The following is a 14,582-nucleotide window of genomic DNA, read 5'->3' as shown; positions in this document are numbered from 1 at the left end:
CATTTAGTGAAAAGACACTTGGTGCATTTGCTGAAGACAAAGCAGAAAATCAATGTCTTCCAAAATATTATCTAAAAAAGCTCATCAGGTAACAATACATCCTTGAATTGTTGGTCTGAATGAGGACAACCAGAGCTCTGCCAACAGAAAAGTTAGTGTCTTCTCTTTGTTTTTCAAGCTGTTTCAGGTGAACAGCTTTCTCACTTAGCTTGTTGACCTCTTGCATAGAAGAGGCCCAGACTTCAGTGAAGTGGAGTCTCACTCATTCACCAGTTTTTAGCATGTGTTGATTGGGATTTATACCTTTCTGAGTTGAGATAATCTGCCATCTATATAACAAACGGCAAAAAGATAGACAAACAGAATCAGTTTTTCCCAGCAAGGGTTTTCCTCAGCTTTACATCCATTGTTAGTAGAACTAGATATTCAGAGATGACAGGGATCATTTTATTTGTTCTTCTTTCTCAGATTATGATGGTTAAAAGCAAACTTTAGGAGGAAAATATTTTATTTATTTCATACTAAGCTTAAGGATAGCAAATTGTCAAGCTCAGTGTCAGTACCACTTTTGGCAGACGTTGCCAATATTCTCTGACTTTTGCTTTGGAGAGAGGGATGCTAATGTCTATGCTCATTGGGCAGGTCAGTAGTAGGTATACTGTGGTCTTTAAATTCCCTTTGACTCTTCAGATTTTGGAACAAGAAGTGTTGTCCCTGAAATTTCTAATAAAACATTTTCATGACATAAATCACATCTTGAAAGCAAGTCTGATTGGAAATCTAGCCATTTGTATGTTGGGTTTTTTAAAAGACAAATTTTGATAACATTCAAGAATGTATGAAGCAGACTAGTTATCTCACTAACATCTGAATTTAGGCAGAATGAAGGCAGAATACCTGTCCATCCTATGTGTGGCAGTGGATATTAGATTAAGGGTGTGTCCATTTACCTGAGGAATGCAGTTCAGCTTTTCTAGATCATTACTTTCTCTGTAGAGACTGACTGGTGCTTTTTCCTGTGCTGGCATCATGAATTTGTGCGCATAACTGATGTTCGGTAAGAAGCCAAAATGAAAAAATTGGGTTGCTATCCAACCTAACAGGTATACTTCAGAGTTTCATTACAAAACTACAAAATGTTGCTTTATGTAGGATGAAATATTTATGTTGAATTAAAATGCAGTGCTACCATGAACATTTCATAAGAAAAACAAAGGAAATGAAGTTACTATATCACAAAACTTTGTGCAGTTTTCTAGCCCCTGGGCTCCATTAGACTTGAGTATTCACCTAAAATCTGATACGAAGATTACGACTCAGTAATGATTGTTTATGGATAAGCCACATAATCGCAGGTGTCATATTGACTAAACCTGCCAGAAGGGAACTTTGTCTCTCCTAATAAATGGCAACTACAACGTAGATTGTCTTCATCTTTTTGCACGGAAAATACAAAATGGACACATTTCCTCCTTCTAAGCATATGTAAAATATTTTATCTAATTCAGTTTGAAAATGTTTTAATCTAAAATTGAAAAGCTGCTTCTTGTGGCCAGAAAGGAATAATCTATATCCCTTCATAGCTCTAGTCAAAATATTTAAGGAAATGTCTATACTGAACACAGATTTTGTGGGGTGATAATTTTCTTCTGTTGGAGTCAGTGGCAGACTTTTTCTACACAGGTTAAAATTAAATTGGTATTTTTTCATGAGTTTCTAAAAAGATTAATAGAAGTCTCAGTAGCATTTATGTGACATATTTCTTTACTAAAAGTAATTGAAATTGGTCTTAGTTAATAGGCTACTCTTTAAAACCAATGAAAAACTGTATTTTAATTTTCAGTAAATGCATTGTTTCTACTATGTTGGCAAATAGTCGAGTTAAGTTACTTATGTTGGTTACTTTGTGGACAGCATTTCAGAAGAACAGAAGAGTTTTTCAGATCTCACATTTACCTTCCATGTGCAGTTGCTTCAGATTTTCCTACTTAGTAGCTTGATAGATTAATGTCTGCTCTTCTCTCCTCCTTAAATTGTTCTATTACACATACATCTATAATTAATCCATTAGATTTCAGACAGTTAAGACTTAGTGTTTACGTAACACCTGTTTATAAAAATTGGTTTGCTTATATAGAATATCCTATCCATATGTAGGAGTCCTTTGAAAATAAGAAAGAATATGCTTTTTAAAATTGATTTTACTTCTATGAATTTGATTGGGAAAACAGAATTCTTTACTTCAGCTTTTGTACATCTTTTCTGGTTCCAAGGTGTCACTCCAATAGACCAAAAGCAACATCATCCAGATTAAGGCAACTTGTACTTTCACTTGACATTTCACCTGGGTTTTGTTGAGAAGTTTTACTCTCATTTTTCCTCAAGACTGAATGTGTGATGGGACTTTTTTATGATGCCACTTTTTTAAATAAAACTGCATCCTGACTTTTCCGTTGTGGCTGCTGCTGTTTAGTTCCTCTCATCAGTGGTAATATATTGTGCTCACTCAAAGCAGATTTTCATGCTCACAGTTGAGGCACTTTAACGTGGACTTTATATTCAGTGACTACCTGTCCCTCTTTCATTCATCCCTGTCTAGAATATACACTGCAAGGGAAAGCAGAAGGAAGGGTACCAGCCTGAAACTTCTTTCAGTTTCCATTTCTTTCTCTCCAAGACCATTTACTTGAAAGTTCTCTTCCTTCCTGACAGACTGAAATGTTCTGTTTGTATCAAGACTGTGTAAGAAGATGGAAAGGGGTACAATGTATTGGTAGCATTTTCCCCATAGCTGTAGCTTAAAGTACAAGTTCTTCAAGGCAGCGATTGTTTCTCCTTTACATTTTGCATGCAGGTATGCTTGACTTTGTGCAACAGACAGTGAGAATGGTCTTTGCATGTAAACATTATTGGCCTATAAAAATCTGCATTTCTTTAATTTTGTTAAGTGGTAATTTGCTTGCATGGTCCAGAGATATTTCTGAGTAGTCAAGGCTGCGGGTATCTCCTTTGCTATAAAATTCTCAGGATGCTTTCTACTACTTGATCATACCAACAAACACATTGGTCTTAATTTATCAGTTTCTAGAAGATCAATGTTATTTTTGAAACTCTTACACTTTGTAATAATTTTCATGGCAATTGTTGTTATGCCCATCCTCTGTGGTTTCCAGTAGAAGCACTTTCCCTTCAGTCTCTGTCAATTTCAATGCTCCCTTTTCAATTTTATTGTAGGAAGTCATGTCATTACCTCTTGCAGAGAATCTGGCCTTTTATTTAGAGCTTCATTCCCTTGGGCTATCCTCTGAGACCTACAGGGTAAAGTAATTGTTATTGAAGCGAAGGGGATAGAGTTAGGCCCCGTGTGTGGCACTGAGTCAGCTTTCGTTGGGAAAAAAAAAAAAGTTGTAACAGAACTGACCTGCTTTTTGGCACATTTAAATTGTGCATGCCACGCTTGAGTGGAACCCAACAAAAAGTTTAGTGTTGAAATGAGATACAAGGAGAATAGATCATTAAAGAAGTGCCAAACAGCTGCAAAAGTGCAATTTTGCTGAATGCTGTTTCCCTTGAGGGTTTTTTCTGATGCCTGAGAAGTTGCTCTATTTACATCCTCCACTGATGCCACTAGACATTTTGGACTATGGGTCAAGGCAGCCAGAATGGGTTTATCAAATGCTAAAATGTATGGAGGAAATGAATTTTAATCCTTTTTTCCCCAAATATAGCTCTCAAATCTGTAATAAGTATCCTGAGATCTTGCTTCTGAAAGCAAAAAGTAATTGATGTATGCTTTGTTTTCTGGACTCATTTTAACTAATCTTATTTATGTCAGTTTGAAGCAAGGCAGTAATAACAGGCATTCTATAGGTTATCCATTAAGCATGCAGAACTCCACTCCGTGGAGTTTTGTTTTCACACCAGTCGCTTTTGCCTGAACTGCACTTCAGCCAAATTCTGTACCATAAATGAAATTCTCAGTCTTTTCAGATTCTCATCTAAGCACTTTGTTATACTGGAGTTAATCTTTCATTCTTCTGAAGTCCATTCATTATTCCGTCTCTTGTTCTTTTTCATCTTTTTGTATATGTTGCCCTTAGGTAAATTTACTACCTGCTAACATTCTTTTTAGTTGAAGAATTTCCTGAAGGGAGAACCTAACAGTCAAATGTTAATTTTGATTTTTTTATACTTTTTTTTTTTTAAAGCACAGTGTGTAAAGTAGATGGTCTTGTTATTCTGGCTGCTGCATCTGATGTTACAAACTCAATGCTTATATTACCAGGCTGTTAGTCTGTTTGATACCTTTTAATAAGCATCATTTCACATAAGGTCTCCTTACTTTAGTTTTGTTCCTTCTAAACAGGAGATACAGTTCTATGAGAATAGCAGGCCCAATAAGATCCTGAGTTAATGGTATAACACGGATATAAAAATAAACAAACTGATTCTTAATCACTGGTATTTTATTTGTAACTTCAGAATAGTCTAAAACTTTAAATGGAAACTTCCATTCACAATTATTTATAATTCATAATCCAAATAAAAATTATTTTGAACTGTGTTTGTTCTCATTAGTCAAGCACTGAGGGCAAGGGAGACAACATGTGCAGTGTTTTAATTTGGAATTAAAAATGCTGGTTTTATAATGTATAATAAATACATTAAAACTTTGATGAGAGGTCTTCTGCTAATTTGCATATGCTGATCTGTATATTTCTTGCCATATGTTTCTACTATAACTGAATTGAGAACAGCTGAATTTTGAGTAACCTTTGAATTTCATAAATTAATTTTAAAAAAGAGGTTTATTTTCTTTTTGTGTTTCATATTCCTTAAAAATTGTTGTGTAAGTTGTTGGTATTACCCATTTTTCACTGAAGATTGGAGCCTTCTAGTCTTGTAAATATATAGCCAGTAATACATGCAAAAGCGGTTCCAAAGCGTCTATAGCACTGTGCAGCTTAAAATCACTGGTTCTAGAAATGGTGTACCAAACAAGGAAATGATTGGTTATTCAAAAGTACACAGAGGGAATATTAGAAAAAATTGTTTTTACATGTCCTTTGGAGGACTGTCTCTAATGTTAAGCGTTCTTCGTCCTTTTAAAGATTAATCTGGAGAAAGAAAGCACAACTTAAATTCTGCTATTTTGCTCTGCGGTTCACTGGTTTGTAAACAGTTTGTCTCATTTTTACTCTCAACTCAGGTTTCTCAGCTTCACCAACCTGTAAATTAAGCCAGAAACTTTTATTTGTAAAAGACGTAAATTTATTATTTCTGTACCCTTGTATTACAGATGAGACATCTTTGAACAGGTCATAAGGACCCTTTCCTTATGGCTGCTTTGAAATAAACCTCATCAGTTAATTTAACTTAAAACAAAACATGTTTCCTTTTTGTTAAATTTTATATATGTTTTCTTTTATCTAATTGTGTGCTTATCTATGTATATTCAGGGTATCGGAGCATTGGTAAATGGCTATGCACATACATGGTTTTGCAATGCACCTGTCTTCTGGCCTTGTTTTTACAAGCTGAGGAGGCAGGCAAAATGGCCAGGTAACCAATGCTCAGAATCTTCAGAGTCCCATTTTATAAATAAATAAGGGTCTGAAATTTAAAATACTTTGTTCCTTTGTCATGTGAATAGCACTTAAGTGAATTTTTCAAAATTTTCTGATTTGCTTTGAATTGATGGGGATACTGTTTAAAATTTATAAATACCCTTAAAAAAGATCCTTAGAAGTACTTTGGTTTAAAATAACTTGCTCACTGAAAGTTACATTTGAAAATGGGACTTGGGCACTCTTGCAAATTTTGTGCCTAGTCCAGCACCTTCCACATAAAAGCATCCTTTCTCCATGCCAACCTTACAAATATATTTTTAACCTGTGAGTTACAGCCAATTATCTGGGAAAGTCATGCATCTGTTTTCATGAAGCTGCCGACATCTTGACTTAGTGTTGGAGCATGGGTCTTCTCTCACATTGAAGACACTTTTGACATTGAAAACACCTACCATTATAGTTTGCTTCTGCCATATCAGTAGCACATAATGTAGAACTTTAAATAATAGTGAAATCCTTTATAAAATAAGGCATTGTGTGGAGTAAAAGGAAAAGGAAGAGGTCACTGAAAAAAGCCATTCAGCTATCTGATTAATTCCTCTTTTTCTTTGATTAATGCAGAGTAATTACTTACAATTTCTGCTCTTAAAATTGACAGTCCTATGTAAATTTCAACCATTATTAACTTGCATCGTGTTTCATCCTTAGGAGGACTTTGTAATCGTTGAATCACAGACTAGTTGTGGTTGGAAGGGACCTCTGGAGGTCATCTGGTCCAAGCCCCCTGCTCAAGCAGGGACATCTAGACCCAGTAACATTTAAAACTAGTATTCTTCAGCTCCGCTGTTGCTGTGGCCTCCTTGGTTAAGTCTTCTCCCCACTAAGTTTCCTATAATACTCATCTGTCTGAAAAGGTTTTAACTTTTAAAGTGGTCTGAGCTGCAGTAATATGGGTTCTTGTAATGTTCAGGGATCACTACATCTGGCCTTTCTCAACAGTAGTCATTTTCTGGTGTGTATTTTTAAAACATTTTTATTTGTAATGGAAGACAAATTTTTATTGTTTCATGTTCTGTTCTCAGTTTACATGTCACAGTATTACCAGCACATTTAAAACCAAAATTGCTCACTTAAATGCAGATCCTGCAGATGTCTATGAATGCCAAATTATGAAAAAAATTAATCAGAAGTGTTGCTGAAGTATCTTATTGCTATGTACACTTAAAAACTATGTATACATCTTATTGCTATGTGTACTTAAAAACAGAAGAAAACACTCCTTAGCAGGAGAGGAAAAATGTTCTGCAGAACTAGATGTGCCTTCTCTGAAATTCTGTCAACAGACTGTTGATCATGAAGGAATTTCCAGATCTGCAGATATATTTGTAACATGCAAATAGGGATCTAAATTAAAGTTCTGAACTCCTTTAGAGATGTGTTTAATCATTATGTGACAGATCTTACAACACGCAAGTGACCAGGTTTTATGCCCATTCCCCATGTATCAAACTTTCTACTAAGTGGAACTTTTGTATTATGGAAAACAGATCCGTGACTCAATCTGTGACTGACATGAGTTACATAAAATCATATGTAAATGAATGCCTTTCAACGGCACGTCTGAAAACCCAAAATATTTGTCTTCCTCCAGATGGCATTTAGAATAAATGTTCTGCATACTCATTATCAAGGATTCCACATCACCTGCTGGAAGACACAAAAATATTTTTTTCCCTAACCTGGTCCTGAGTGAGAGAAATCTAAACTGACCCTGACTCTTTGCTAGGAAGTTGGGATATACTGAAATGAGTGTGTACCTGCGAGTGCATAAATGCTACCTTCCACATCAATAATGAATTGTTAATAGCTGAGAAATGGTTTCTTTCTGGACTAAAAAAAAAATCTAGGTATCTTAGAAAAAATATTGCCATGTCTGAAAATAAAAGACAGAAAATTTTCAAACTCATTAAACAACAAATGAAAGAGCTGAGCTGAGCAGCAAGGAATCGATAACTGCTGTTTCAGAAAACTGCATGGACATAGAGTGGCTCTGGAGATGTAGGATGAAGCTGTGTAGGTTAGTGACTTCACTAGCTTTGTGGTAGCAGAGGTAAAAGGAAGAAGGTAAGGAATTGTCTATGCATTCTAGTTCAGTGATACCTTTAAATATCATGTTGGAAGTAATCAAAGGAATACATAAGATTTTTTTTTCTGTGAGATTTGAGACACAGCTTGTTATGACACGTCAGTGTAATCTCTGTTTATGAGTCACAGGCCCAGCCCATAGACCTATTTCAACATATGTCTAATTTTTAACATGTGGGCAGTTGCCGTATGAAGACTCTCAGGCAGTTTTTTATATGGGGTGTGAGATATATCCACATTCTTGTTTGGTATTGTTTGTGAAGAGCTGCAGCATTTTAGTCATGTTGAATGTGGATGAAAAATTTTAAAAGCAGGATCAGAGCTGGCAATGGCAGACTTACAGAGCTATGTGAATACACTTTTAGGACTAACACCATAGTATGTAAACCATTTTGGACAATCTTTCTGATGAGAAAAGATATGATGGTGTTAATTTGCCACTGCTGTTTTCTACGTTTGGCTATGAAATAACTTGATTGTTTTCAGCTATGTTAACTTTTATTCTGAAAAGCAGTAGTGTGTTTGAGAACAAAGAGAGGAAAACAGTAAAAATCTGTGTGAATGCCTGTTTGTGGTATTAAATTTATTTTGCCTGTACCACAGGCTTACATTCAGAAGGCCAATTTCATATTATCTGTAATATGTTCTTACAGTAGAAACTCGCTAGAGGTCATTTCAGAAGGGAAAACTATAACTTATAAAATGTGATTAACCAGTTGTAAAGAAGACCAATAATCTCAACAGTGTTACACTATTTAGGGTACGTATAAAGTTACCAGTACTGCCAAATCATTTGTACTCTCTTGTGCTGCTAACTTTATTATCAGTCTGATCAATATTACACGGTTGGGACATTCTTCCACTGTATACATGAAAACAATTATATTTTCCCAGCTATATTGTAATCAGATTATTTACCTTCAGAGGTCTGTATGTTTACTGTGTTTCTTTTGTTTCTGCCAAATTAATTTTTTTTTTTTTAAACAGAGTGGGAGGATTAGTAACTCAACTGATTTTGAAAGCATGAACATTTACCTGAAACTGTGTAGTGATTCTTTGTAAACAGAAATTGAACTTGCACTGAGTCTTGTATTTAAATACAATGAAAAATGGTATCAGCTGCTCAATGCAGTACTGCATGTTTGAAAACAGCTCATCAAAACATCTTCTGATTAGAGTGCACAGTCTTTTGCTTTTCTTCAATGCTATTAGGATTTTTAGAAGGAATACAAAATCCCATGTTAGACCTTTTTAATGTTTAAGTCCTGAGACTGAAATTTTGCCTGGCTTCCAACCTTTGACTTCTCTGATTAATAAAAGTTGGGTCTTCTGTAATGAATTTGGATGTATGCTATTTGGCATTTAAGTATAGCCTGCCTGGCACTGATGATTTATTATATTTTTTAAAGGCCATGATTAAAAGTTTTATGGATATCTACCAACTTGCAAGTTCCAGAATTGACATGTTAGTGAGAGAAGCAGCATCTCATCAGCTTCATGGTGCAGCCCTAAAGTCCAAGCTCCAAACAGCTTGTCTTCATGAAAGTGAGAGCTTACAACTGGTAAGTCTGCTTTTCAAGTAATTTTTGTCATTTGGATGTGGTTTCCTAGCCAGCATCTCCCTTCATGCTGCATAGTTTCTGTAGGGAAATACAATAATATTTCATTATAATCATAATAGAGCAATAAAACTAGTGTCAACAGAAACCTTCTGAGACTTTTTCAGAAGAGAAAGGGGGTGGTTAACACTAAGATTAATTTTACTACTGTATCTTCTACAAGGAACTGTTCATTGTTGCTGTCGCTGGAAAAGTATACATTGTGATTTCTTTGTTTTGGCAAACGGTTGAATTTTGTACCTGAAGAATTTACCCATCTGAAGATATAGCACCATGTTAAAACAGAATGTTATTAACTGTGCATGTAAACAAAATATTTATAAGGAGATGTGATTTTTTTTTTTTTTTTTAGACAATTGTGGTTATGAATAATACTTCTCACTAAAGTTACAAGGTTAAAATCCAATTTCAGAAATCATTCCTTGTCTCGAATGTTGTTGCCCACAGAGATACTTGGACTTGTTTAAGGCTAATAAGATGATTCTTCAGATCTGAGATCTCTCTCTAGGGGGATTACTGAATGCAGATATATTTGTGTCACACAGGCAGGAGGCCAGACATATAAACTGTCATAAATATGTAGTCAAGTATGTCTAGAATGAGACTGTGTAAGCTGTGCAACTTGCATACACTTGATGTATTTCTTCTCCATCTTTCTTTACTTTTCCACATAGGATAAAGGGGAAAGCTTTGGAGTTTGATGGGGGTTTTTTCTCCTCTCCTTCCTCCTTTCTCTTCTTTTATTCTTGTGAAGCAAAGGACCATAAAGAAAATGAGGATTGTTTGTCTTTCTTTTTGAAACAGAAAATCTGTAAGAAGTGAGGCATCACTAATGCAAATGACATAAACACATCAGCAAATGTATATTCAAAGGCTGTGTCTGTGGCTTTGGTTGTTTCCAATGGAATTACATTAATTTCTTATCCTGCTTCTAAATTGTATCAGCACAATGGAAAAATAGCACAAATAGGAAATATATTAGTCAGTGCTAAATTTCAGTTTTAAGATCTTGAGATGATAATTGTTGAATGAAAGCTTTGTTTTATTTGTAACTGCACAACCTTTCTAAGAAGCTAAATTAAATTGCTTCACTGAAGTTGCTTCTTTTCTCCTCCAACCAGGCTTTCTTTATGTTTTCTACTATGTTTACATGTGTCCTGCTGAGCCTGTGCCCAGTGTAATTGGGTTGCTCCTTTGCCTGTTATGATTGTTTTTGTTGTTTAAATCAAGATGACCACTTGTGTACTAAGGATCGGGAAGTCTGCCAAACCTGCTGCAGCAAGGTTTGCTTTCATTTGGATTGAGAGAGCTTTTAGCAAAGATTATGCTAGTCCTGTCTATGAAGGGCTATGCAGTGGCTTGATATGTTACAGTGAAAACAAATGCCTTGCCCCCCAGCTCTCTGATGCCTGTGATTAAATGCAGTGGTTTTAAAGTAATTTGTGTCTGCCTGCAGTATCAATGTAAATATGATACTTTTTGCATTGTAGTAGGATCTACTGGCCCTTCTGTACAACCGTCTGGGGAGAAGAATAGTTATTCCTTTAGATGCAGTTCAATTTTAACCTAAGCATAAGCATTAATAGAAAGTGTTTTAAAATTTTAATGTAAAGGCAAAAAATTTAGAATGATAGATTCTCACGTTTCCATGAAAAAAGTGTAAGTATTTATGGTATATGTTGTAGTATTTGGGTTTTCTGTAAAGCTTGTCCCTAATATTTGCAAAAGTTGCATCAAGCATGACTTTTAATAACTTCAGGCACCACAGCTTTCCAGAGTAACTTACATTTTAAAGTTTCAGCCGATACTGTTCTGTTCTGATTTTGAGGAATAAGTTTTGCACTAAATTTCTTTCTGTATTAAAAAAAGTAGGACAGATTTTTTTGCTTGACTATTTTAAATGAAAGGGAGTAATGACTTTTCTTGAGCATCTATTTGGTTTCAGAATTGTACACATTATGTTGGTTTCAATCCACCGTGTTCAATCACATATCCGATTCTAGTAATGTTGCAGGCAAAACTTTTCATGTAGGGGACAAACACAGCACCTGGACTGTATTAATTGCAAGTCTTCATGTGATGTATGCTTGTGTTCCTAGAACAGTGACCTGTTGATCAGTGCTGAAACACATTTTTGAAAAGTCTTTCAGGTGTATACCATGTATGGACTCTTACCTTGTAAGACTGGGGTTTATCTCACTATGTTGTGGCTGTCTCTTGATGTCTTCTATGCTAGTTGCATAAGGTTCTTGCCCTCCCAACTGTCCATTGGATCCAAGTTTGGGCCATTCATCAGTACTGATCTTTTCCATGTTCAGAAGGTATTGCTTTCCTAATTGACCTTTTCGTACTGAAACTTACTAACTACATCACCTTTCTTTCTATTCACACCACTTTTTTCCTCTTCTTTTGCTTTGGGTTTTGCTGATAATTGTAAAAACAAAACTGATGCCATAAGGCAACATCAGTGATTCTGACTCCTCATCTTTTATCTAAGACTCTGAATTGACATCTCCATCCTCCAGTCTACTTTTAGTCCAACCACTTTCCTTCTAGTCAATAGTGTTTAGATTCTGAGATTGCTATGTGTGCTCATGCTAATGCCAACAGAGAGGAACAGGAAGGGATATGATTATGATGGACAGAGGTGAGATGAATGCTGGAAACACAGCTTACAGAGAAGAGAATTATTATTTGGGGTGAAGGGGAGTCAATAGCAGAATGTCTCTCTACTTTTCATTAGTGTCCAGCTACCTGTCTGTCATACTCTTCTCTGATGATTCTTCCTCTCTGCAGAGAAAGGCCCTCTGCATTTTTCATTCTTGCAACTCCGTAAGATTGAGTATGGCTGAAATACAGATTATTGGTTTTCTACCTAAACCTTCTTTTTTTTCCCATTGTTCCCTATTCAAGTATCTCTTTACTGGGTTTTTTTGTTGTTCTTTATTTAATTTCTCCTGTTTTTTTTTTCCTTTACCAAATGCTTCTGAAATTTCCCTTACATTTCTAAAATGTCTTTCTCTTTTATTTTTGTTATCAAACCATTAACATTGTGTAATAGTCTTTCTTTGCAACCATAACAGTTTCGCTTCTGTGCATTTCCTTGTTTTTTAAAATTTACTTTCACTGTAGTGCAAGTACCACAGTCACAATTCTGTCTTCCATAACTTGCTGCATCCCCACATTAAGGGTCATATCTATAATTGGTAGAGCTAATAAGAGTTCAGCTAAGAAGGTGTCATTGATATGGCCATATGTAGTCTTTATTATAAGGATGTAGGTTGCCAGAGGAGGAACAGAGAAACCAGCAGTCAACCTCTAGCATGAAATAAAGTGGAGAATTATTTCACTGAGCACTGAACTCCGTACTGGACTGGCACTGCCATTTTCTCCATGAAATTTAAGAAACTGTTTTGTTTTCCTTTACATGTCTCTGCCTTTATGCTTTCTTACGATTTTCCTCAGAAAAGCTTAATGTGCTTAGAAGGTGGGTTTGGTGGAAGTACTTCACTGGTAGTAACTAACTGCACACATGATCTGTATGTAAGAGAGATATCAGCTAAAATGTTCTTGTGTTTCTTTTTTCCTGCCTATTTCTTGTTCGGCAATATCTAGGAATATAAACATCATGAACTGGACTGCGCTTCAAGGTTTCCTATTAAATGAACACTTGCCAGTTACTTTAACAGTACTGGATTCTGCTGCTTTGATCCATTTTACTTCTTCAGATACATTCATTTATTACTATACTTGCACTTTCATTCAGAGTTGCAGTAATAACTAGGCTTTGAACTGAGAACTTTTAAGTGCTGTACTGTGCAGTAGTGTAGTCATAAGCAATTACTTTGTGGGTGCTGTGGGGCAACATGTGGCATCATATTAGTCACATGGCAAGCATGTGAATCCATGGTGTCTGTACTGCCAGAGTTTGTTGCTGCAAACAGAGTGTTGTGGGGAGTGGATGCAGTGACACTGTATTTTCCAGTGTGACCCGACACATATGAGGAACTGACAGAATTCAATTTGTAATAAAATTTGTGCAGAAAGTGTTTTCATAGCTTTCAGCCCTGAGATTTTGTACCTGATGTCAGTACTGCTGTCAGAATTTTAAGAATTTAAAATATTCTGGTACCAGTTTTGGCAAAAAAAAGGAGCCACTGTTACATTACAAGTGGTCAGATCTGATCCTGACTGTGCAGCTGATCTGGTGATATTCCTTCCTTTTTCTGCTTTCACTTCAGAATCAAAGAAGAGTAAAAAATGAAGGGGAAAATACAGTAATTTATAAAGACGATGAAGTGAGAAAAGTTTTGTGTGCACTGGAGAAATGGAAATTTGGGGAGCCAAAAGGATAACTTTAACTGAAAGGGGCAGAAGGTGAGTTTCAGATGGGTGAGAGGGGTGAAGTAAAGGTTTGTAAGAAGAGCAGAGTTCTCTGACTAACCATGAAAACAACTGTTGTCTTTGGATGCTTCTCCTAACTGGGGCTGAAAATGAAATCACTCATTGCTTTATGTGGCTTTGCATCATCTTTATTTTTTTTTTTCCTCACAGTTGTGGCTGTGTCTGTCCTTTGTCTGAAAATGCCTAGTGATATCACTGAAACTACAGGAACTGTAGGTTTTGGTAAGGTGAGAGAAGCAAGCAGAATGATCTTATGTGTGAAAAATCCATATTTATTGTTAGGATGCTAGTAATTGACGTACGGTCTCATATTTTTGTCTTGAACAATCGCATTAAGAAAAATGTACACTTTTCTTCCTACTCAGAGCAGTCAGCTCGCAGTTCTCATGATCTACTTGAACCCCTCTCATGGAGAGGAGAGAGAAAAGAAATATTTAAAATTCAAACTTATTAGTTTACACCACTGACAGTTTCTTCCTACTTAGCCAGGCTGGTCAGGGCAGTGGGTTTACATGTCTTTCCCCCATATCCTTTGTTTCCTTGTCACCAGTTCAATCTGTGTTTCAAGGCTGAGACCTGCATCTAACAGGGATGCAATGTCTTACATTTAGAATTATGCAGATAGAACTGGAGAGAAAGAAAAAAACCTCTTTGTCTTTTCACTTGCTGCATAGGAGAAAGGCACTCACTCCATTGGTGTCGTGTTAAATGTCAAGAGAGTGTCTTTCAGGGGCCAGAGCCATATCTCTTGTGTTAGGACATGGAATGACTGATGTAGCTGGGGGAATTCTTCCCAGATGTTGCAAGAAGCAGATAGGTCCTGGATGAAAACTTTGCTTGGCTT

General features: G+C 35.9%; 1 protein-coding gene across 5 annotated transcripts in view; it reads left to right on the top strand.

Moving 5' to 3' along the window:
* Positions 1–14,582, top strand: part of CCDC171 (coiled-coil domain containing 171) — a 153,273-nt gene that overhangs the window by 122,103 nt on the left and 16,588 nt on the right. For 3 of the 5 annotated variants that reach the window (XM_030004382.1, XM_030004383.1, XM_030004378.2), the window contains 2 exons: positions 9,125–9,277; positions 13,576–13,711. In XM_030004382.1, the coding sequence (XP_029860242.1) occupies positions 9,125–9,277; positions 13,576–13,689 (267 nt within the window). In that variant the 3' untranslated portion in view covers positions 13,690–13,711. The remainder of the gene's footprint in view (positions 1–9,124; positions 9,278–13,575; positions 13,712–14,582) is intronic. The other 2 variants (XM_030004380.2, XM_030004379.2) reach the window with 1 other exon arrangement.

The sequence above is a fragment of the Aquila chrysaetos genome, chromosome Z (assembly GCF_900496995.4).
Source record: "Aquila chrysaetos chrysaetos chromosome Z, bAquChr1.4, whole genome shotgun sequence".
Taxonomy (NCBI): Eukaryota; Metazoa; Chordata; class Aves; order Accipitriformes; family Accipitridae; genus Aquila; species Aquila chrysaetos.
This window is presented reverse-complemented; position numbering and strand designations above follow the sequence as displayed.